Here is a 24,657-nt window from a genome sequence, read left to right on the forward strand (position 1 = left end):
ATTCAGTCAGAACTTAACACTTTTGCAGCATTAATGGACTAAATCAAATTAGTTATAGGCTGATGCAAGTATTTTCATTTCATTAACAAGTTTGTTTCTCGTACAGGTCCCATTACCTTTCAGGTTGCTTATCTCCAAGTAATTGGCTTTTTTTCCCTTATCATAATGCTTTTTAAAATTTATAATATGACTGGATTTTTTTCAGTGTACTTCTTACTGTGTTTGCTTAAGACAAAGTATTACCCTTTTGTGAATGAGTAGTAACAAAGTAAGATGAGCAAAGCCTTAGTTCTAGCAATATTCTGTAAGGAGACAGTCTGTATTTTAAGACAGCTGTTTTGGTATATGTATGCTTTTTGGGGTCCCTCTAGTGGTTGATATTGAACTCGTTAAGAAACTCAGTATTGGAAAGAGCGATCCTCCCAAGTATACACTAACAAGATAGAATAATCCTTTGACAGCAGATTTTTGACACAGAGCTATACATCAAAAGTACATCACAGTTTAAAGTTCTGCAGTCTTAGTCCAGCAAAGAATAAGTGTCAGGCATCTGGAAAAGTACTTTTCTAACAGAAACTTTTGAGCAATATTTTTTTCTTTAAAAATACTCAGAGCAATTCACAGTGGCTTCATCTTATAAGCATCTCTGTGGAAGCATAAGATCAATAGACTGTTGTCATTATGCTTTGGGGATATTAAAAAAAGAAATAGAATAATGGGAAAGGTGGTATCTCTGTAAGTCCTCTCTTCTTCAGCAATTGTAAGAAATAGTAATATATATAGGAGAGAGAACATACATACACTTCCGGAAACAGAAACAAAAATGAGGTAAAGCAGAGAAATATTTTGATGTGCATTTAGTTTTAGTACTTGAAAAATTAAGATTTTCATTATGGTATTTGTATGTAATTCACTGAAGACTCTTCTGACTCATACTCAAGGTGGATCTGAATGTTGGTAATTCATATGTACCCTGCAGTATTGCACTGCACGTGTGCACATCAGCAAGAGTTGTGTGACCTGTGATAATTTTGCTTGCGTTGTTTTTACCAGAGAGGGTTTTGCAAGTATGTACATAGTTGTTGGTCTTAATATTCTTCCTCTTAAATACTTAGTTGTCATTTACAACTTATCTTCCATAAAACCACATATTTCATTTCAGAACTTTGGATTTAAATTAAACTGTATGTAGAATTTGTTACTTAAGCTGTGTCTTTTAAGTATAATTTTTGAAGTAAATAATGAAAGTGCTACTTTTTTTTTTTAATTGAGGGGGGAAAAAATGCGTAATTTGCTGGTATTCTCTGCTTTTAGTAGGGTGAAAACTGTGACCTGCAGTTACGCCTTTTCTCCTCTAATTGAGCTGGTGCATATGCTAAATGAGAGGCCTGTGGTAGCTGCAGGAGAGATGGTCTTTAAAAATTGGTTTTGTGTAGTTCAGAACCAAAACAGAAGTGTCTTAGTCACCAAGCTACTGTATTTCATAGCTAGGACATGTTAAGTTTATTTGTGTTTTAATGCACTACTTGAATTTGGAGGCGATAAGATTGATTTTTCCTTTTTTTTCTTTTCTTTTTTTTTTAAAAAAAAAAAAAAAAAAAACAAACACCTTTTTCTCCCAGAAGTGTTTTATGTCTGTATTCTAAATGCCTGGAAGAGACTTGTTTAGTTTCCTCTAAGTTTATTTCTTATGAAGGACAACACTTGACTTGTTGACTTCCTTTCAGTCAGGAAATAAATGTCAACTCTTAAAATATTTAAAAATTGCTAACTAGACATAAATGAGTTGCTGAATCTGTACGTTCTGTTAGGTTGACTTTTGTGCTGAAGCGTGAATGTGGTATCTTGGGCTTTCGTGCTCTGCTTAGTTCTTCTGTAGAACAGAGAATCTTTACAGAATTGAGGTGTTCTACTTGATAATGCAGTTGGATTTTGATGTCTTGAAAGAATTTCTTTCACCCTTCCCCTTTTCTTTCAGGAGAGGAATGACTCCACTGATGTATGCAGCTAGAAAAGGCTATCCCCAGGTTGTGGCTCTTCTTGTTGCTCATGGATCACACATAAATGCCCAAGATGAAAATGGATATTCAGTAAGTAATTTATTTCTGTATGTTGTAATTAATAAGAAAAATTTTAAAAAGCAAGAACCTATAAACTTGTTTCTAAGTACAACTTTCTCAGAAATACTCATTGATATATTTTTCTGCTTTAACACCACTTTGAGATTGTTTTCCATTACTTGTCTTTGTCTCCAGATTCTGACATCAAAGAAATTGTGAAGGTTGCATTATTGATTGAACCTCCGTTCTTTTTTGCTCCATATATTAACTTGGTAAAACAAAGTTGTTCTTTGCAGGCTTTAATGTGGGCAGCACAGCATGGACATAAAAATGTAATTTTTAAGTTGCTTGAGCTGGGCGCTGACAAAAATCTACAGACAAAGGATGAGAAAACAGCAGCAGAGCTAGCAAAAATCAATAAACATTCGGAGGTATTTAATTTCATTTATCTTTGAAATGCAAATTCTGTGTTTTGCCTTAAAATATCTTTGTTAATGGTGTAATTTTCTGTAGAAGCGTTACTTTAATAACTAAATTGTAGGAGCTATTTGAATACTTGTGCTGTTACATCTACATAGACTATTTTCTGTTATATCTCAACTTTTCATAGAGCTTTAGGTGCTAAAAGTTTGGGGAACTTTTTTCCAGAATCCTTGACTTCAGATTTAGAATACAGAACAAGGGATTATTCATGTTAGTAATGTTGATAAGAGAAGTAGAAAAATAATGTGTTGCTTTTTTCCTGTCTGCCAAAAGTGTGTGAGGCAATGTGGATATCAAACTAATTTGCAGTGTGTAGTTTCTGATTGAATTTGGAAGTGAAAAGGCTAAAGCTAAAAAGGGTGGGAGTTGATACTGGCCATCTTCAAAATCCATTCTCGGGAGGGAATAAGGTGTAAAATAATCTAAATTGGTCATCAGATTATTAGTAGAGCAGGCACTAATTATCAGTGTAAAGAGAGAGCTGCTGAAGTCAACATATATTCTGTCTGTTTACTGCTGTTGCCAAATAATGCATGGTGGATCAGTCAGACCAGATTACTGCATATTTTGCTTTGAGTTGCTCTTACCAATGATGTGGCTTTTTGCAGTGGCTCTTCAAAAATATATGTGAATTTTAATTTACTTTACAGCTTCTCTTTCTTTCTTTTTTTCTTTTTCTTTTTTTTTTTTTTTTTCCCTGCCAGACTCCAGGGCTAGGCAGGAGCAAAAATGATAACTATGCACAAAGCTGTCAGTGTAGGCTAGCAAGATCAGTGTCTGAGGTTCAGTGATCTCTTGGCTCAGGTTACTGAAAGGGGCTACAAAAGCTTTCTGCCTTTGATAAATGAGTTGTTCATCAGGCTACGGCCATATAATCTTATAACACAGCTTCATCTGACATGGAGGGAGTACAGGCTCTCCTCACACTTGAGAGGTGGGTCTTGCCTCTTGACCTGTGAAGCACTAACTTTCACATAGTTACCGGAAAGTCTTGCGGGTGGTATTGAGATACCTAATGGTCATGAGCTTCTTCCAGCTTGAGGGTCTGCTCTTCGGGCTGTTGACAGCCCCTTGGGTTGTCATATAGAATAAGTCTGCAGAAACTATATCTGGGACGGGACATATTTTTCTTACGTATTGTACTGGCTTTGGCTGGGATGGAGTTATTTTTCTTCCTAACAACCTGTATGATGTTGTGGTTTAGCTTTGTGACCAAAACAGTGTTGATAACACAGCAGTATTTTAGCTATTGCTGAGCAGTGCTTGTGCAGCATTAAGACCTTCTCTGTTTCTTGCTCAGCCCATCACCCCCACAAAGTGGGCTGGGGTGAGCAAGAGGTTGGGAGGGGGTACAGCTGACCCCAGCTCAAGGGTACTCCATACCATATAATGCCATGCTCAGCAATCAAGTTGTTGGGGAATTTTCCCAAAGTAACAATTGCTTTGAGGCTGGTTGGGCGTTGGTCTGTTGGTGGGACGTGGTGAGTCATTGCCTTTGCATCACTTAGGTTTTTGGGGTTGTTTTTCCCCTTCATTTATTGAACTAAAATAAATGCTGTCTGTCTCAATGCTTGATTTTTTTTTTTTTTTTCCTCACTTTTTACCTTTCTGATTCTGCCTCATCCTACTAGGGAAGAGTCAGTGAGTGACTGGATAGGGGCTTATTTGCCAGCCAGGATCAACCCACCACACGTATGTGTATGTGTATATAAAACTGACTAGTCATCTGAACTTCAGGGAAGTGGTTTCACCATTCCTTTTGTTTATTGAGGTTCTACTTGTTTTGCTGGATTTTCTAATAACTGTCTCAAAACTCGCACAGGGGCAATTCAGTTTCTGGAATCCATCACTGATACATAATGATGTCTGGTAGAAGGCTTGCTTCTTTAATCAGTTGAAAGAATCCCTGTCTGTCAGAGACGGTAAACTTAGATTGTCACTTGTAAATTGCTGAATGTTGGGTCCATATATGTACAGGAAATTGAGACATTAAAATAGTCATACGCCTCATGCTCTTTGGACAATTTATTCCCCTGAATATGTAGAACTCTTGTCCACAAACCACAAAAAATAGTATGTTGGTGTATTGCTGCTTTTGTAGTGACAGATGCTAACTTCTTTAGACTGCATTATGTATACTGTTTTGCTCTATGTTGGTTCGTCATTGCGCTGGAATTTGGTTAATTCAGAAATGCTCTTGGTATACTGTGGGCTTAGTCTTAACTCCTTGTTGTAGTCTTATGCTTTAGAGAAGAAGTGGCAGATGTTTCATGTTCCCTGTAAGTAGTAATTTATGGTAGAACTCTTTGTAATCTTACTTCTGTGTGTTTCTTTATGCATTTTTGAGTTTGAATAATAATTAATTCATTTTCACTCTTTCAGATTTATAGCATACTCTCTTTGGCTGCAAATCACTTGCAAGGGAGATACCATGAAACAATTAAGCAAGAGGCTATCTACAAATTTCTGACAGCTGTCTCTGACCACAGAGTTAGGTAAATATGGTCATTGTGTAATTTTAGCTTATAAACATTCCTAAGAGATTGTATTTGTTCATATCAATGATTAAGTTGTACTGATATATATTGTGTATCTTTTGGAGCGCTACCAAGAGTCCAAAGTAAGTGTATTAATGTACTCTTAATTTTTCAAGATTGCGAAGTTTCTTTGCATTATAAACAAAGAGCATGTTCTAGATCTTTCCTTCTTCTCACTTAGTGTAAAGTGTAGTAGAGCCAGGGCCCAATGTCACTTCATTTCAGCTCTGTTAAACTTGTGTGCTCCCCTATTGGATACTCATTGTTTTGTGCTTGTCTTAAAAATATAACATGAAATAACACTTTCACTGAATGCCTGTTTTCAGCTTCATGTCACCATCATATCTCCAGGAAGAGCTGTGCCCTTTTTTTTTTTCTTTTTTCCTGCATATATGAGAGTCAAAATTAAGTATGAGCACCAGCTGAGCTCTAGAACTTTCTGCATAGCATGACTTTGACCCTGAAGCTTGCAAGTGTCGTGTGGCTGAAGTCAGCCCCTGCTTCAGCAGCTTCAAAGATCTCTGGTATGGTTTTGTCCTAGAACATGTTGGCTAAGAAGTTGTCAACAAATCATCCACTTGCCTCCTTGAACTTGAGCTGCATGATCTTGAGAAGACAAGTTCCAGTGCCTGTAGTCTGTTCTGGATGGTCAGATTGAGACAGAGTGCACCCTCAGCAAGTTCGCTGATGACACCAAGCTGTGTGATGCTGTCGACACACTGGAAGGGAGGGATGCCATCCAGAGGGACCTGGACAGGCTGGAGAGGTGGGCCCGTGCCAATCTCATGAAGTTTAACCAGGCCAAGTGCAAGGTCCTGCACCTGGGTCGTGGCAATCCCAGGCACAAATACAGGCTGGGCAGGGAATGGATTGAGAGCAGCCCTGAGGAGAAGGACTTGGGAGTGCTGGTGGATGAGAAGCTCAGCATGAGCTGGCAATGTGCTTTTGTGGCCCAGAAGGCCAACCGCATCGTGGGCTGCATCAAGAGGAGCGTGGCCAGCAGGTTGAGGGAGGTGATTCTCCCCCTGTACTCTGCCCTGGTGAGACCCCACCTGGAGTACTGTGTCCAGTTCTGGAGCCCCCAACATAAGAGGAACATGGACCAGTTGGAGAAGGTCCAGAGGAGGGCCACGAAGATGATAAGAGGGCTGGAGCACCTCTCTTATGAGGACAGGCTGAGAGAGTTGGGGCTGTTCAGCCTGGAGAAGAGGAGGCTCCAGGGAGACCTGATAGCGGTCTTCCAGTACCTCAAGGGGGCCTACAAGAAAGATGGGGAAAGGCTGTTTAGTAGGGCCTGTTGCAATAGGACGAGGGGTAATGGTTTTAAAATAGAGGGGGGTAGATTTAGATTGAATATTAGGAAAAAATTTTTTATAATGCGAGTTGTAGAACACTGGAACAGGTTGCCCAGAGAGGTGGTGGATGCCCCATCCCTGGAAATGTTGAAGGCCAGGCTGGATGAGGCTCTGAGCAACCTGATCTAGTCAGGGATGTCCCTGCTCCTTGCAGGGGGGTTGGACTAGATGACCTTTGAAGGTCCCTTCCAACTCTAGCCATTCTATGATTCTTTATGTCCCTTCTCAGCTGGGTCATGCTGAATTTGAAATGCCCTAGTTTTGTGTCATTAGGCTGATGGCAGTTCACTGAGTAGCAGTTCACGTTGGGGTAGTCTCAGTCTCAGAGTACCTGAGTTCAGACAAAGCCTCAGCAGGTTCTGTTGCTAGCTGAACGTATATGTCAATTGGATTTCTATTCTCTGGTGCTTCAACAACAGTCATCTTTGAGGTACTTCTTAGAGCAGAGGGATGAAGATTTTGTATAGTAAAATCAATTATGCTGTCCTCTTTGGTTTTGCATCTTACTACTCCTAGATTCCTGAAGGCGTTGTTCTGGGTATATCTCCCCATCTATGTACTGTCTCACATGGGATCGTTCTGCTCCTTGGAGATCACCTTTCAAGTCCCTGTATACTTGCCATGAAGGTGACATTCTTTTAAATAGATTGGTCTTCTAGTACTCTTCACAAAGACTCATACTCCTAGATAGAGTCTGTACTTAATGACCTCAGTGTTAGAACAGATCTCTCTCTTTTTTGTTTTTTTTTTTTTTTTTTTTTTTTTTGTAGGTTTAGGTTATTTAAGAAGTTTCCCAAGCTTTTTCTGGTATAAGGAGATAAGCTAACACTATGCAACAGTTATCCAAACGGATTTAGTGGTGTTGAAACCTGATAGTGGCTAGGGGACATTCTACCAGTGTTTGGGTACCAATCTTGATAAACTTTCAAAATAAGACATGGAAATCCTGAAGCTCACTTAAAGTATTTTGTGGCAGCCGGATGTCTAGCTATGCAACTGTAGTTCTGTATTAAGCAATTCTTGAGCTTTCAGGATTTCACAATGTTTCAGTAGTCTTTTTCTAAACTCTACTGGTTTTCTCTGCATAAGATGAGCAACTGATTTGTTTGTATTAACAGAGATTTCTGTCAAGCTCAAGGGTTTTTATATTAACAATACCTAGTTTTGATGTTTCATAATTTTGAACATTTCTGGGAATTAGTAGAATTCTTGGTTTCAGGAAACAGTCCACTGGAGTATGCCAGTTGTCTGGCTCTTGAACACTTGTTCTTCAAACATAGCTTATCCGTCTACACACACACATATACTCACTCCCTAGTGAGTTGGATTTTTTCATCTAGTGATAGTCAAGAGGTACACTGATACTGTGTCTACTGCATCATAGTTCCTTGACCTGGATCTCTTCTTCCTGCCATTGACCTGCATAATTTTAATCACAGGCGTTGCCAGTTGTTTTCTCAGGTCCTCTGTTCTCTCTGTTGCTCTTAATGTATTATCTGGTACTGGGTGTCAGTTGTGCCTCGCCGTGCAGGGTCAGTGAGTATAACTTGTCCTTGCTATTGTCAGCCTTTGGTCATCCTTAGGTAGTGAGTGTAGCTTCAGTCAGTGCTATCTGCCATGCTAGTTAGACGATTGTCCTGGCTCCAGAACCCTGGGCTATACAAGGAAATGCACATAGCTGTCAGGAATTTGCTTTCTTCAGCTCCTGTTATAGGTCCTTTTCTGGTTCTTGGGCTTTCAAGTTACTGTCTGGATGCTAAATATCCCTTTCTTTAATCCTGGGACAAAAATGTCCTTTCCCTGCACCCTTAGCAGAACCAAAATTCTTGGGTCACCCAAGGACTCCCAAAACCTTTGCAAGCTGGGCATGTTGAATGCCTAAATAACAACATTTCGTCACTGCGGGTCATTCACACACTGTCTCCTCTTGCCGGTTGAAGGGCATTGACTGTACACCTACGTACATGTGAATTGCTTACTGCAAAAACTCGTGGCTGGCTGTGTGTTGAGGCAGGAGGAACTGGGCAGAGGATCACACAGTTGTACACAAATTCATGGTAGGGATGGTGGCTTTAAACTCAAATTATTTTAATCTGTTTTTATATTCTGCCTGCTGACAGAACGCATGCTTACAGAATGATTGACTTGTTACAGTGTGGAAGTTGCATGAACTCCTTCATATGTGATTTGGGGTGTCCGCCTTCATAAAGGGATAAGTATACTGAAATACTAGAAATCCTGAAATGCAAGATTCTCAGTGTCCAAACCTGAAATATTTTCTTGTGTATTCAGAATAATCTTCAGAGAGGTTTGTTTGGGGTTTTGGGAGTTGGGGGAGGTGTTTGTCTTTTTTTTTTTTTTTTTTTTTTTTAAGTCTTTAATGCGAAAAGCGGGCAAACCTTCATTTCAGAGCCTACAATAAGAGCAAACTATCTCTTAATTCGGGGTTTTGGCAAAGGATTCACTGTAGCAATTGCAGTAGTGCTTTCTGCATTTAGTATTATTTACTTTTTGGTTTAATTCTGTTCATTACAGTTGTTCATCTGATTGTTGAAAACTGTTTAGGGTTTTTTTTTTCCCTCCATGTATTTTTATACCTTTTGGTAGAGCAGGGAATCAAAATTGATGTTTTACCTTTGTTAAACTCTGAACCTACAGTGGGTTATACTACCTCCTCAGTCTACCTTCTGAACAGTAGTCTTGTGAAAACAAATTTCTTGCTGGACTAATTTCCACTATCTTTAATTACAGACATTCCTGTTTTCTTGATAACCTTTTTTGGTTTAAATGGAACCAGAAGGGTAACAGTTGTGGGCTGAATCCCATTTATATGAATGCTATCTGATAAGAATACATAGTTGTCTTCCTTAACCCCACTTTCAAATTTTTAAGTGCTATAGAAAAACTCCCCAGTGCTATGTCTGGGGAGCTTTTCTGTAGCATTTTGTTCGGGATGGGGTGGGGGTTTTTTTGTTTGTTTTTTTTTGTTTGTTTGTTTTTAATTTCCACTGATTTAGTCTCAAATCTTGTTATATTTACAGTTCCCATTCAGCTTTTGATGACATGGAAGTGTTTTTACATGGTCTTGGTCTAGAGCACATAATAGGATTATTGAAGGTAAGTTTGTGGTGTATCTGCTATCTGTAGAGTAATCCGTGAAAGCAAAATGCACCTACAGCATAAAATAAAGTTTTGTCACAATATTTGTCACTGTTGTCACTATTTGTGACAATATTTTGTCACAAAATACTTGTCACACAAAATATTTTGACACTATTTTGTGTCAATGTAGTGTCACTGTTGACCACTACATTGAATTGTCACTGGTGTATTAATTCAAATAAATATATTACGTTAATTCAAATAAATATATTACGTTAATTCAAATAAATATATTACGTTAATTCAAATAAATATATTACGTTAATTCAAATAAATATATTACGTTAATTCAAATAAATATATTACGTTAATTCAAATAAATATATTACGTTAATTCAAATAAATTTATTAACCAGAAGTTTTATGTTAAAAAAGTGTTAAGTTAAACTGCAGTGGACTGGATTGGATTGTTTAATTTTGATGATATGCATTAGTCACATTTCTAAACTAGATAATGGTGTTGTGTAGCTGGTTTTGTTTCTGAAAACTGAAATAAAACATAAGTGAAAAAATTAAGTGAAAACAATGTTTTTTTCGTAAATTCTTTTTGATGGCAGAAGTATCTTTGTTTTATACAGGAAAGAGATATATCTTTAAGACAACTTCTGATCATGCAAAAAGATGAGTTAATACAGGTCAGTTTACTCCTGTAGAACTTAATTTAGTTTTCTCCTCTTTCTTAAATGTTTTTAATGTCTTAACTTCTCTTTCTTACAAGGTTAGATATTTATAATTTTTTAAAAGATTTGTTTTCAGAATCTTCTGCAACTTCTTGAATTTTAATGTGAACATAGACAGATATTTTCTACAGTATGTAATCCCACAGAACAGCTTTGACTTATGAGCTGAATTCTTGCATTTTCTCTGCCTAGATCTGACTATAAAGTGGAAGTACCCAGCATTTCTTTGCTGCAGTGATGTGGCAGTTGGGGTGAGCAGGAAGTAGTTCTGTTTTAAATTTTAGTTGTTACCATTTTTAGTATGTAAGGATGCTTTCCCTGAAAGGAAATCAGTGCTGGGATTAGCAGTAGATAATCCTTAACAACTACTTTAAATGTGGTCCTCCTTTGTGAGGTGGTGATTTCTGGTGGAAAGTAGAGTAGAGAAGATTTGATTTCTTAAAATTTACTGCAGCTAGAAAGGTTGATATTTCCCTTTTTGATAATCCAAAAACAGGGGTGCATTTTTCCAGTTGAGATAAACTGTTTGCTTTTCCTTAGTCTTTACTGGATTTGTTCCTGTGGGAAATGAAAGACTTTCTGTGCTTACAGCAGGATACCATAATAATATCCAATTATAGGAGTCTCCTTGGAACAATGTAAGTGCTTCAGGCTGCAGGATTCTTCTGAGCACTGTGTACCTGGTCTGGGATACCAAAGACGCCTCATTAAAATAACTGCTTCAAGCCTGCTCCCTGCTGCTGATACTAGCCACGTCCTCAGTGTCAGCCTTTTTTTCCCCCTATTCTGATACCAAGGAGGCATGTGTTCTAGCAACTGGAACCAACGTTTTCCTACAGATGTTAATGCTTCTTCAGAGTTGGTGTCACGAGGATGTCTTGCATGAAGTTTTTTTCTTGTAACTGAGTAGAGTTTCTGTGTTTTGACAGAGGTCAGAAGTAATTTTGTATTCTCAGAGGGTGTATGTACAGGGAGGTTTGTCAACGAAGGTATTTTTAAGAGTTCGCTTAGATCTAAATATTATAGTGCAGGTCAGTGTGTTCTGATGTTACTGCTTTTGTGAAGACTGAGGATTGTGCCCATTAGACTGCATTCCATTGTGGGCTTTATATGAATCCTGAAGCCCCTGTTGACAGGAATTGTGCTCCTAAAGGAGGTTTTTGTGACTTTCTTTTCTTTACTGTGTGAGCTGCTGTCTTGGTTGTGATTGCATTGAACTGCAGATCTAACCGAGTATATGTTCATATTGCTCACCTGTTTTGATGTTGTAATCATTATTTTTGTCCAGGGGACAGTGGGGCAAGGGGAGAGAATGATGGACTTTTAGTGAATGGCTAAGCCTTACAATTCCTTCACTGAAGAGGTATAATTTCCCCCAAACTGTTTCAGTGTTGTAACATGTTTGGGGCTCCCTATTATAAAGAGGGCTTTTTTGAACAAACTTAAATAAATACATGGATCAGCTGCTCTTGTAGAAGAAGATGATATCTATAGGAACAGAATTGTTTTGCCTCTTAGCTGTGCAACAGCAGGAAACAGTTCCTGGGAAGTAAGTCATGCTTTGTGCATGGACATAAATTAATTAGTGAGTCTTCAATTGAGAATTTTAAAAATGACGTAACACTCCTGGCTTGTTAACACTTCATAAATTATAATAAATTCTTGATGCAGTCTAGTTTTAGAGCTCTACTAACAGTTTCTCCCCACGCTGCTGATAGAACAAATCTAATCTGTTTCCTTGTAATTCCAGAGTTGAAACTTTTTAATGTGATGGCAGATCTTCAGCTAACAGCCAGCTCTTTTAAAGAGCCTGGATCTTATTACTACAAAGATTAATGATGACCTCTGATGGATGCCCCTGAACCAAGCTGCTTTGTATCTAGAGAACTGGGGAGAAAACCTGTCACTAACATGATACACTTTCCTTCATCAAACAATATCAGAAAGATATTTTCTCTGTAAATATCTTTATCTGTATTCTACAACAGAACCTAAACAATGACTCTTTCAAGCTGAAACCCTTGCATTCCTTAAACTTACAAACTCTTCCATCCTGAGACAAGTCTGTTCAGTATACTGGGACATACTTATTCAACATTTGGAGACTTTTGTCTGACTCTGTGCTGCAATAACGCTTGGATCTTTTTTTATCTGGGTTTTTTTTTTTTTTTTTTTGAGTATTTGTCTTACAACATAGCAACAGAAGTAATTTTACTTCTTGATGTGTTTAGGCCAAAGGTGTTTCCTTTCTCACATGTTTATTAGTTTAGAATAAGATAAATTGGCATTAATAAGATAAATACACGTTCTGCTTTTGAGAACACATAATGAAAAGTTGACATATCAAAATTCAAAATATAATCCAGGAGTCTAACTTCATCATTACAGAATTGTCTGATCTGTCTGCTTCCATATCACAGTTACAGGACTCTTCTTCCTCTGCCCACCGCCCATTCATGCAAAAAAAAAGCATTTAGTATTTGACAGAAAATTGTCAAATAGTGGCCACTTGAGCAAGATGGCAAGGATGTAAGAATTCATGCATAACCTCACTGATTTGTATCTGAGAAGTATATCATCTTCCATATGTTGAGGCAATCTGTTATTTGCCTCTTCTTTTGTTTCCATCTAATGGATGACAGAAAACTCATATTGAGTGTGAGTTTGGGGCATGGGTTTTCAGGGGTTGGTATTTATTTGTTTAAGCAAATAATAAAATAAATGTTGTTAAAGTTGATGTGCCTAAAATAAAAATCTAGGCTGCGCATTGTCTTGTTTGCAGATACAAGCAAGTCCTCAGACAACACTTGTACATTCTTAAACATATGGCCACTTCACAAAAATATTTGCATTATTTGGACTGCAGAATGTAATTGAACCAACACCAGCCTAAAAGCTTGCTGATCTGTAAGGACAAACGGCTTCTTGCACTGGGCTTGTTCCATGCGTTCATCATTGCACGAATAGTCAAGTTCTCAGTAATCATCATGTTCGGCAGAGATGGTCTAGGAAGGGAAAATATGTCTGCTTTGGGAAGTAGTTTGGACTGATCTGTCTACTTTCAGTCTGTAAGTTCTGCACCTAGTGTGTCTGAATTCAGAATTACTGTGGTGGTAGAAGGCTTTATCTATGTCCGCTTTCCTTACCTTCCTAAACCATATCTTTAAGATGTGGTGGTGCTCAGTCACTGGTCCATTTCCAGAAGGATGTTCTGTTTTATTTATAGGGAAACAAAGTACAATGTCTTCCTGATACACTGGTCAGAAAGCTGTATCCTGATTTGCTGTTCCAGGAATGAGAAGATGGAGTCAAAAGCAAACTCAGGCTTCGCAATAGTTCCTGCTTTAAGCAAGATGTTTTTGAATATTCAAGAAGAACTGCCATTCTGTCCTTAGAAGAGCTCATTTGATTTGTTAATTATAATTAAAAGTAAACTTGCTGCTTTTGTATAAATTGGCTTACTTCTGCATAATGAAATGACTACTGTAATGCTTTGTAAGCATTAAGAAAACATTAATTCATAACAGATAAGGCTCCACAAGGCAAACCTGAGAACTAATAAATTGAGCAAACTTACAGCTCGAAATACGTAAAGCAAGTTATTTTTAAGAAGCCTGGATCTTTCTCTCTTAAGGCTGCTAGTGATATTTATCAAAGAGGTTTGAGTAAAATTTGTTCAGGTTCCCATGGCAGCCTATTGGAAACTCAAAAGTTCTTGACACCTGTAGTTGAACTCCTAATTAATCTTGTTGGGGTTTTTCGTTACTGAAGAGCTTACGTGTCTTTAGACTTTTATAATGTGGTTTTGAAGTGTTCAAAGACACACTTGCGAGGACATAGTTACATGTTACCTGGATTTCTGAAGATATAATGAAGAACCTGGAGAACTGTTTTATGGAGCCACAATGAACGCTGGGTGTCAGAAACTATAGTCTCATGCAAAGCAAGCATTTCTCTAGGCACCTTCTCTTCCCTGGAATTGCTGCTTGGCACCATTCAAGGAAGAGAGACTGCCTGGCATTTTTGTATGATGTGTGTTGTCATCTGTTCATTCGAAATTCTTTCTCCAATAATTACAGAAAGCTGGGAGCTTACAGGTTTCTTAGGCTCCAGCAGGGAATTTCAAGTCCTCAGAACATCGGTGAGAGCCCCATATGTTCTGGCTTTGGCAACTGTGGGATCCTTGTGATCTCAAATTCTAGAGTGGCCTGCTTCTGCTGAGTCCAGGTACTCAGCTGGAGAGTTATGACCAAAGTCATACTCGGAGCTGGCATTACGAGATTTTTTTTTTTCACTTGTGTCGAGAAGCATCCTTAGGTCTACTAACATCAGAAGTCCTGTGTTGCACAGCAGCCTGTCAGATGAGTAAGGAAAAGTATTGAATGTGCCAGAAAAGCACTTCCCTTTTAACAAATAGACTATTTGTTTTCTTTATTTAAGTTTACTATTGATGCTATACTGTTATGTCTAGTAAGTGTTAGAAATAACTCGTATTTGGAATTATTTTTTTAAATTTAGATTGGCATTACAAATCCTGGAGATCAGCAGAAACTCCTAGGTGCTATTAAGGAGCTACAAGTTGAAGAAATAAGAATTGGAGACCTCCCTGAAGTGGTGAAGCTGGAATTGAGGTATTAACTATGTCTAAGGAAATGGAAGTGAAGTATGAACTACTTAAGTTGACTGTATTATTTTCTGTAGCTCAGAGGTAAAATTCTCTCACGCCTTATCCTATGCATCACATTCATGAGAATATACCAGTTAGTGGATTATGAGGGCTGGTGTTAGGTGTTTTGTGCAAAGAAAGCTGAAAGCATAGATTCCTATTGTAGGAATCTGTTTATGGTCATGTTGCCTGTATATGCCATTACTTTGCCCATCTTTTTGAGTGGTGAATTCTTTCTTTGTACCTCAAATAGGGTTTCATGGCCTTTCTGTGCAGGGGTTTTGCTACCTTGTGTTCATATCATAAACTCTGACTTTTTGAGCTCCAGTATTAACTTGTTCTTTAATTTCTCTGATAGGCTTCAGTGAGCAGATTTTTTTATTTCTCTCTGGAAATGGGATCTTGCCCTCCTTGCTCCTGCCTGCTTCAAGAGCATTATGGACCCTTACAAACCCCACATGATGCGGTCTCTGTAGTCCTGCATTGTGTCTGTAGACGAGGCAGGCTCTTAGTCCTGCAATCAAATTTATCTGATTGTAAGATGCAATAAAAAGATGTGTGGAAGGGTGAGATGCATATAATTTTTACATCGGGCTTTAATTTTCAGCTGATAAATTAATTACTTGTACATGTCTATCTTAAATCATAGATGTGAATTTTGTATAGATTCAGGTTTTTTTCCTTCTTTTTCTCTTCCACTGGAAGCAGTTTTAACTGGCTTCTAAAAGACCTCTTGGGTTTTTTTATATTACAAATTAAGACCTTTGTAAGATATTTTCCTTATCATAGATTATATGTATCAGTAGAAATAGGTTTATAAGGAAACTTGTTTTTAAGTAAGTGTTAACTCCTTCAAACTTACATTCCAACTTGATATTTTCCCCATTATTGGTCCTTTCTTACAAACTCAAGCATCAGCTTTGCAATACCTCTCATACTTCTAGTATAGTCTTGTGCAGGCTCACGAAAGCCAGGCTTGAGCTGAAAAGAACATCTCTCAGCAATCTTATTAAACTTCATCAGTCCCCTAAGCACTGGTAGAGCACTCCACATCCAGCACAAAAAGAAGAATGAAGGCTATAGTAAGTGCAAAGGTGTCTTAAGATTTCTTAAACCTTTTATTTTCTGTTTTGTTATGTAAATATGATTTTGTTTTTTTTTTTAATTTTTTCCAGAAGAGAGATGTAGATTTGAATTTAGGTTCTGTGCTCATGTCTTTCCTCGTTTTACTTCCCAGAACTCTAGAAGAATTGCTCCTGAAAATAGGATTAGTTTGATGTTTTAATTAAGTTTTAGAAAGGGATTCGGGCAGAAAACTGTGGCTTGCCTTTCAGAGGCTTTAGACAGTTGAACTGTGTTTATTAACTTAGAGGAGAGTGCTTTGGAGATACTACTCCATCTTCATACTGTAGCTGCATCACTAGTAAGTTAGGTTCTCTATGCTTATTTCTCTTTTCCCAGTCCCTCTACTATTTGCATAGCATTGTGTTGCCTTATTTGCAGTGGCCTGGCTAGAGCAGTCCTGGGGAAAAAACTCCTGCTTGCATCCAGTCTACTCATTAAATAACTTTCTACTGTCTAGAAAAGTAGTGGTTTGGTTCTTTTCAAAAGTGTGTGTATCTCCGTCTTGACTAGTGACCTGACATCTGTGCTGCTACTCTGTTAGGTATTTCTTCCCTCTCCAAAATAATAGGGAGAGCTGTCTGTGTTATTTGGGTACTATAAGGCTAGGCTCTTTGTTAGTTAATTTGTACATTGGACCGAAGAATGTGCTTGGGTTGAAGTTCATTCTGTGCATGTCACTGTCCTTTGGAGGCAGCTGAATTGCCCTCACATTGTGTATTAGCGGTCATTTCATGATGGGTTTCTGCCATAGCACTGTCTTTTGTGCCTTGGTTACAGGAGTCTGTCTGGTATGTACTCTCCTCCCATCTAGTCCTTCTTACATATACAGGTTGCTCCTGGTGCTGACACTGTGCCTGTATCTGCATACGTTACTGTGTCTATGCAAAAGAGGCTTTGCAACCTGCTTGAGGTACACTTTTGCAGCATGATGCCAAGTTTGAGATGTGGGAAGACAAGCAAGGCTTCTAGGGAAGCTCTTGAAAGACTGAGGTGGGCTGGGAGATCAGGGTGTTTGTATACTAATAACGGACCTTGATGCTGCTTCTAGTTTGTGAGGAGATTTCTCTGTCTGAACAAGTACCTGTATACTTCCAGAAGATAATCCAGGTGCAAACTAGTACACGTGCTGTAAGACTGAAGAACTAAAGTTCCAGCACACAAGAGAGTACAAACCAGTGTGATACAGATACAGATATCTCAGGTGCTCTGAGAGCACCTGAGCTGTTCCTGTTAAAATAGAGGCTTTACTGCTGCTGAGCTGAGGTAGTAGGCCAGGCATCTAGGTGTCTAGCTGTCCAAGTTAGGCACCTTCAGAAAAGGATGTTTACTCTTCAGCAAGGGATAGTTAGCTGCAGCTTAAGAGGACTCTCCCCAATTTCAGTTTCATGCATTTTTATGCTAGAAATGGAGGTTTTCAGGTGGATCCGTAGTGGTGTTTAAGTATATACATTCACGCAGAACAGGTTAAAAATTTGAACAGAGGGAATAAGTGAAGAAATACAAAAAGTTAACAGTTTACTGCATATGTGGCTAAATATAATAAAAAACCCACATGATGTCCAGTACAGTCTTGCACACCAGTAACATATGGAATTCAAAGTAGAGTATGGTTTTAGATAATACATAGTTCTCATTGTAAAAGTAATGTGTTGATTAAAGATTGAAGTACACAAAATATGACAGCATTTCAGTTATGGCAAGCACTGCATGGTTTTCTAGAAAATGGCTTGACATGTATTCTAGGAATCTGACCTTGAGACTAAAATCATAGGCTATGTTTACATGCTATTATATAAAGATTTTACTTCCCGCTTATTCAAAGTCATTCTGTGAGAAGGAAAATCAGTCATTAAGTCATAGAAAAACTAACATAGTAGAAAATGTTGAACTGATTGATTATAAACTCACAGAGTGTCTAGCACTGTTTAGCCACTGGTGTTTTGACAGACATTAATTCTTTTTAAAAGTGATTATTTTTTCAAAACATTCTTTCCATTTGCAAATATTAAAACATGCAACAGATACAAAATTCTATAAAATTCTATAAAAAATTCTATGAACAGATATAAAATTCTAGTATGAGAAGTAGAAATGTTTTTCTTTTCCTTTTTTCTCTCAGTTTCATGCCAATGCCATACTTTATTTTTTCTGAGAATCCTTCCAGAATTCCTAAAAATAATTTTTTCTCACAAAACACAGAAGGTGCCATAACTGATCCTAGCAGCTAAAAAGTTATATTTCTAAGTAGATGGAAATTTTCATGAGCATGGCTTGACTGTAGTAACATGAGAGAAACTTTCAGACTATCTCCAGATGCGATTATTTTCTTTAGTGTGTGTTTTTTTTTACCCTAAATATTCAGTTCAGTTATATTGTTCTGAAATAAATAATAATTTGTTTTGTAAAAACAAGCTAATAGTCTTTCTTACTTCCCTGTCTTTGTGAAAACCATGAACAGTCTTGATTTTTAACATGCAGCATCTCTACTGATGCTTCTATATATTTCTGTTCTAGATGTTAAAGTCTTAACAGTTCAGCAGTGTTGCAAATCATAGATGTCCTGAGCAGTGGTGGAAACTTTGCTCGCTAATGATCTTGTGCCAGAATTGAACGACAACACTGAATTCAGTCTCTCTTTAGATACTTGCACTGCACTGGCATATGGCTTAGCTTAGGTGTTTGGCAAATTTCATGTGTACCTTTTTGCCATCAGCGAGTAAGATGATGCGAGTATATTGCATTTAGGTTTAGTAGCAGATTGCCCTAGGAAGAAGAGGAGCGTTGGGGTCTGAATTAATTTTTTTCACATCCTCCTGGAAATATAAGGGGAACTCCTGTAATAGGAACTTAAAATTGTCTCTTATTTTGGCCCTGCTTCTTATTCACCTGAATGGCTTATAGCTAGTGGAAACTTCTACTGGAGATACAGACACTTCTCAGGAGTTCGGGGGTTTGAGAGCTCATTCCATGAAAACAAATGGATGATCTTCCTTGCCCCCTCACTCTCTGAGGCTTACAGTGAAATAAATTGAGTCAGTGTCATGTAGAAGCTCTAGAAACTTAGGTTGAAATTAGTCCATGAAATTTTTCTATCCTTTTCTCCACTCTTTGGAGATACCGATCAAACTAATTTTCAGAGTTGTCTTCCTGCTTTTATCTGAGCACAAGGTATAAATTTTCTTCAAAGTAGATAACATCAGATATTTTAGGGTTTGAAGAAGGTGTTTCCAGATCCAGGGGCCAAATCACTACCATTGGGTTATTCTTTCTTCCACTGTGCTGGAGACAAAGTAACTAACCTAGTCATTTCAGTTCTAGCTTGAAAGTACAAACCACTTTTTCCCCTGTCTCCATCTTCCTCAGAAATGTAAGCTGCAGGTTAGGAATATTGAATGTCAACGTAAAATTGACTATAAATTTTCTGCTTCTGTTGCACGACTCTGATCTGTATGCACACATGCACAGGAAAACCGAGTGTTGCAGTTATTATCCACAGTGTGTTACGAAATTACTTATGCAGCAGGTAATGAAATGTTTTCATTGATAATGAAGGATTGATGAGAGTTAGAAGCAGAAATGGAGGTTAATACAATGTTTCCAAAAAGCTCTTGAGTGGCACTTCCTCGTATTTCAGGGTATCTTACTGGCTGAATATTCCAGTTAGCTTAATGAGTTGTTGTCCTTGTAAAAGGACAGGAGGGGAAAAAATCAAACAAAAACCCTAAAACTTGCTACCATGTTAAGTGTAGTGTTTAACTACTCAGTGTTAAAGTGACTGGATTTTGTGTGTGTGTGTGTGTGTGTGTGCATTCACTCACTAGCGAATGGTGGAAATGCATAAATAATATTTAGATTGCAAAAAGTTACAGCCTTTAACAAATAACAGAATATCATTTTATTTTTGTAGTGGAGATGAATTTCTCAAGTTTCTTCAGAAGTTGAATAAGGAGTGTAGTAAGCTGACCATTCCTCTGCAGACCTTGAATAAGCATTTCCTAAAAAATTCTCACAAGGTATTCAACCAAAGGAAAAAAAAAGACTGATTTAAAGTATATTATTCTATTCTAGAGTATAATTCTACCTTGTAAAATGAAAAATACAAATACTCATCAACTGTCTTGATTATTGTATAGTTATATAGAACTGACCAATATTCTTTCTCTAAAGGACACTCAAATTATTTGTTTCAAAGAGTGAAGCCACCCAGTTAAAGGAGATAGATCTATTTCTTAGTGTTTCTGCTGATAGGCAAGTTGAAGTGACAAAAGGTTCTCACAAATGCCGATAAAGAGTAGTAGATCATGTGCAGAAATTCTATAATGAAAACCTAGCTTAAATGCAGTTATAAACTTTTTCTGGTGCTGTCTTTTATGATACGTTAACTAAAGAATATTATAATTACAGTAATTCTGGCAAATAACTGTAACTATTAACAGATAATACTGCAGTGGGCACCGACTGAAAGTTTTATTGAAGTGTGCAAAGACTTAGTTTGCAGTGTGGAAAAGCTGGGAGAAGAAGTTACCAGACTGAAGGACCTGGTGGAGCAGGTGGGTATGTGCGAGTAAGGCTATGTTCGTGTAATACTATGTTCGTGTTTCTGCGTGCAACCTCAAACGTGACATCCACCAGTAAAATGTTTCATGCCTTGGTCTGACAGAGGCTGCTTAGCTCTAGCTTGGCCATTGCATCCACCTCTCCCCCTTCTACCTTCCACGGACAGAATGAGAAACAGTCTAGAATACTCCACAGCAGTCTCCAAAGGAAGGCACAGTAGCTTTGTTGTTTTTTTTTTCTTTCTTCCTACCACAGGGAAGAATTAAGTGGAATATATCCCTGTGCTCTTGGACAACCACTGTGGCATAAATGCCACTCTGAATCCTTACACTCTTACTTCTTAATTAAGGAATCTTTTGTTTGAATTATTGACTCACAAGGAAGATACTAAGGTTTTATGGATTGAATGGGAGGTATCCCAGATAACTCTGCAGAGTGACAAAAGAAGAGGGTGGGAGAGGTCAAGGCTAGATGTTAGCACCACATCAGTCATTCTCAAACCAACACAATGACACGCTCTTGTCAGATGGGGTCATTTTAAGTAATAGGCTAGTAAAAGGAATGGCCGCTGGGATAGAGTAAATGGAGCATCAGTGTCAGAAAGGAATCTGTTGCTGAACGAAGCCATGTGGAACTCGGACCTTGAGTATAATGCTACTAATGCAATTTCCTGTAGTTTAAGTAAATTTAATGTAATATAACAGCCTTCTCCCGATAAATCACTTAACACCAAATTATTTAAGAGGAAGATAGAGGTTGTGACAAAGAACTTTTTAGCTATTTGTGTTCCTTTTTTTGCATATGCAGAAATCAATTCTGTGTGTATATTTGCCTCTTTTATGTGCAGGCCAGTTATAAGGGCTGGGGCAGATCTGAGTTAGGTGCCACTTGACTTTGCTGTCATCTGTGCTTACAGTTTTATAGCTGTTGAAATGAAGCACAGTGGCTCTGTACTCAGTGTTAAACATTAGCCTTCTAATTCCTTCACAAATGTCATTCCTGTTCTTTTAAAATACTGTACTGTTGAAGACTTTAATACGAAACATTTTTGTGCCAATTCATTTATGGTGGGGCACTCTTAAAAGAGTAGAGCACTGAAACATTTATTATGGTAAGTGCTTAATCTTAGATAATAAGTGTATAAATTCCTTTAAAATCTTCAGTACTGCTTGCTAAGTTTAGTCATTACAAGATTTTACCAGCAGTACATGCTATGTTTATAGCATAGAATTTTTGAAAGCACAGTAGATGAGATGGTCTTCCAAGCGTTATAAACTAAGGTAGGGAATCAGGATCTAACCCTGCTGCATATCATGACAGGGCTCCACTCAGCTACAACATGTGTTTGAGCAGGCACTTGTAAGGGACTTTCCACTCTTTCTTCTTTCAAGGAAGTCCAATCTGTTACATATTTAACTTGCGGTTTTAATAAGCAGTTATTTTAGTAATTAAATAGCAAAAGTTCTGGTTAAAATATTTGACCATTGGAGTTTAAATGTTTGTTTTTTTATAGAATCATAGAATCATAGAATGGTTAGGGTTGGAAGGGACCTTCAAAGGTCATCTAGTCCAACCCCCCTGCAAGGAGGAGGGACATCCCTGACTAGATCAGGTTTTATTAGATTTTTTTGTAGCATCTATTAGCAGTGTATTTTACTCCTGAGGAATTAAGTTTGTAAGCAAACAGTTTATTTTTTCTAATATAAATATTACAGAATGAGTATCAGATAAGATAAAGGTTTGCATACATATATTTCAATTGAAGTAGGGCACAGACAGTGAGAAAGAAACAATACCAGTCCTATATGCATGCAGATTCTTAGGACTGGGTACTTTATCACACACTTATAAAGCTTTTGCACTAACATTTTTTTCTTTGTTGCACTTTTTACATGAACTTAACATCTGCCTCAGCATGAACAGAAGAATGACCCCAGCCGAGTGAAGCTTCCAGAAAAGGCACTCACCTTGGAAAAAAGATTAGTTAAAATGGGAGCGGTAACATTGCTTGGATTTGTTTTTTTCTTCTTTATAACTAAGTCAGTGGTAAAGAAAACCTCACTTTAAGTTTAGTGCTATGAATAATTTTGGAAAACTTGGTCATATTATGCTTCTGTTCAGTATATACGGCTGAGCTGAAGTCTGTGTAGTTTCTCATCGTATCTGTAGTACTTTGATCTAAAGTTATTAAAAATGAAAACTGCTACTTAAATGTGTCTTAAGGTTTTATTTTCAGATTTTTTTTGTGTAGACTGTAGGTCTAAAATCTTGTCAAAGCAGCTTTTTTTTTTGTTATAAAACTGTAATACTTACTAATTAGTAATTTCATTTTTTTACCTTTAGTTGTTGTTCAGAGGCGAACATAAACAAATAATTCTGATTATATCGCATGTTTGTATTTAAAATTATGATGCAGATGTGTTTTGTGGGTTGGGAGAATTTAAAATAAGTAAATCTTATTTAAGTAATCCATCATATGAAAAACTGCCCGGTGAGGTGTACTTTTTTTTTTCTTTGTAACAATCACAGGACTGTGGAGATCTTATTACACATTGCCTGAAAAGTAATTTCCTACTGAACTATGATATTCAAATTATGCCTGAAATCTGTTTCCTCAGGGATACGTGCTTCAATTAAGAGTTTCATCACGTCTATTAAAAGGATTATAGCAGTCCTTTGCTATAAGAATGCAAGCAACTTAGAAGGCAAAGCAGCATGTTTTTCTGGTTTGGTTTTTCACCACAGCAACTTCATGTTTAGAGTAATTTTTTCTTCATAGTTTGTAATTCTGCATTGAAATATTAATATCTATTTTTCATCTGGTTTCCAAACCAGCTATGTTGGGAAAAAAAAGGGAATTTGTGTAAGAAATTCAAATCACAGTTATGATTTGGTAGACTTCAGTAAACATCTGTAAAAATGCTGAATGTTTCTGAAGGGACATTCTTCTATCAAAATAAAGCAGAGGCAGTCCAGAAAAATGTAAGCTTCAATGGGTGTGTTATGCTTTAGCTCTCGTCTGTTATCAGAGATGTTGTGTGGAGTCTTAATCTTTGATGTTCCCTCCAGAGACTAGTAATGAGAAGATAGCGAGTGCTACTCCAATTGCTGTCACAATTGTTTTCTGCTTTTTGTTTTAGAAAACTATGTTGAGTGTTAGTATGTTTCCTTGTTACTGCAATTTTCTACTTCCTTTCCTCCCAGGTTTCTTCTTCAATGCAAGGAACATCTTACAGACCGTTGAGGTCAGAGGCAAATAAAACATAAGTTGTTTTTTTGTTTTGTTCCATTCTGTTCCCAACTTTGAGTCATAGGAGGTAAGCTATATTCCCTACCACCACCGTCTACCAGCGGAAGTGGAGAAGTGTACATAGTATCAGCATACTGAGTTGAACCAGCAAAGTACAGAAAAGGAAATATTTAAAAAATACTTCTCTTTCTTGATATTACCTTATTAATAATCCTGAACTAACAAGATGAATATCACAAAAGGAAGAATCCATGGAAATTGAAAAATCCATGGAAACACAAAAATCTGCAAAGTACAATTTTAACTGCTGGTCATACACATCAGCATATAGATACACACAGCACTCGTTCTCTCATTAGCTCAAAGTACAGTTACGATGCAGTTCCTGGTGATAGGATGGCTTACAGATATTGCTGGAACTTTGACACATAACGTCTTTTGGGTTTTTCTGTTGGATTAGGAGGTTTTTCTTATTTTTTTTTATATTTTTAAGGAGTGGGAAGGTGGGCAGCCATTTTGTTCATACTATGTTTCCAACATGTACTTTCACTTTAGTTAAGTGGAATTATTTCAACCACTAGTAAGATTTCTGTGATACTATTCTTGAAAAGATTCTGTTACTTAGCCTCACTATTCCTTACTTCTCCACTTCAATCAGAATTTGCATTAATGAAGCCATTTCGAAGGACACTTGAAAGTAGCTTCCATTTCAGGAGATGCATTTCGGACCAGTAGTAGATCTTTTTATTTGAGACAGTAACTAAAAACTCAAATTTATCTTT

General features: G+C 37.4%; 1 protein-coding gene across 1 annotated transcript in view; it reads left to right on the forward strand.

Moving 5' to 3' along the window:
• The window catches only part of ASZ1 (ankyrin repeat, SAM and basic leucine zipper domain containing 1), a 40,677-nt gene extending 17,985 nt beyond the window's left edge, over positions 1 to 22,692 (forward strand). Inside the window, exons 6-14 of the mRNA XM_086739916.1 lie at positions 1,979 to 2,090; positions 2,357 to 2,491; positions 4,926 to 5,038; positions 9,477 to 9,552; positions 10,176 to 10,232; positions 14,796 to 14,908; positions 19,976 to 20,081; positions 20,505 to 20,618; positions 22,540 to 22,692. Of these exons, the coding sequence (XP_086596042.1) occupies positions 1,979 to 2,090; positions 2,357 to 2,491; positions 4,926 to 5,038; positions 9,477 to 9,552; positions 10,176 to 10,232; positions 14,796 to 14,908; positions 19,976 to 20,081; positions 20,505 to 20,618; positions 22,540 to 22,692 (979 nt within the window). The remainder of the gene's footprint in view (positions 1 to 1,978; positions 2,091 to 2,356; positions 2,492 to 4,925; positions 5,039 to 9,476; positions 9,553 to 10,175; positions 10,233 to 14,795; positions 14,909 to 19,975; positions 20,082 to 20,504; positions 20,619 to 22,539) is intronic.
• Positions 22,693 to 24,657: the final 1,965 nt, after the last annotated feature.

The sequence above is a fragment of the Chlamydotis macqueenii genome, chromosome 1 (assembly GCF_036417535.1).
Source record: "Chlamydotis macqueenii isolate bChlMac1 chromosome 1, bChlMac1.mat, whole genome shotgun sequence".
Classification (NCBI taxonomy): Eukaryota; Metazoa; Chordata; class Aves; order Otidiformes; family Otididae; genus Chlamydotis; species Chlamydotis macqueenii.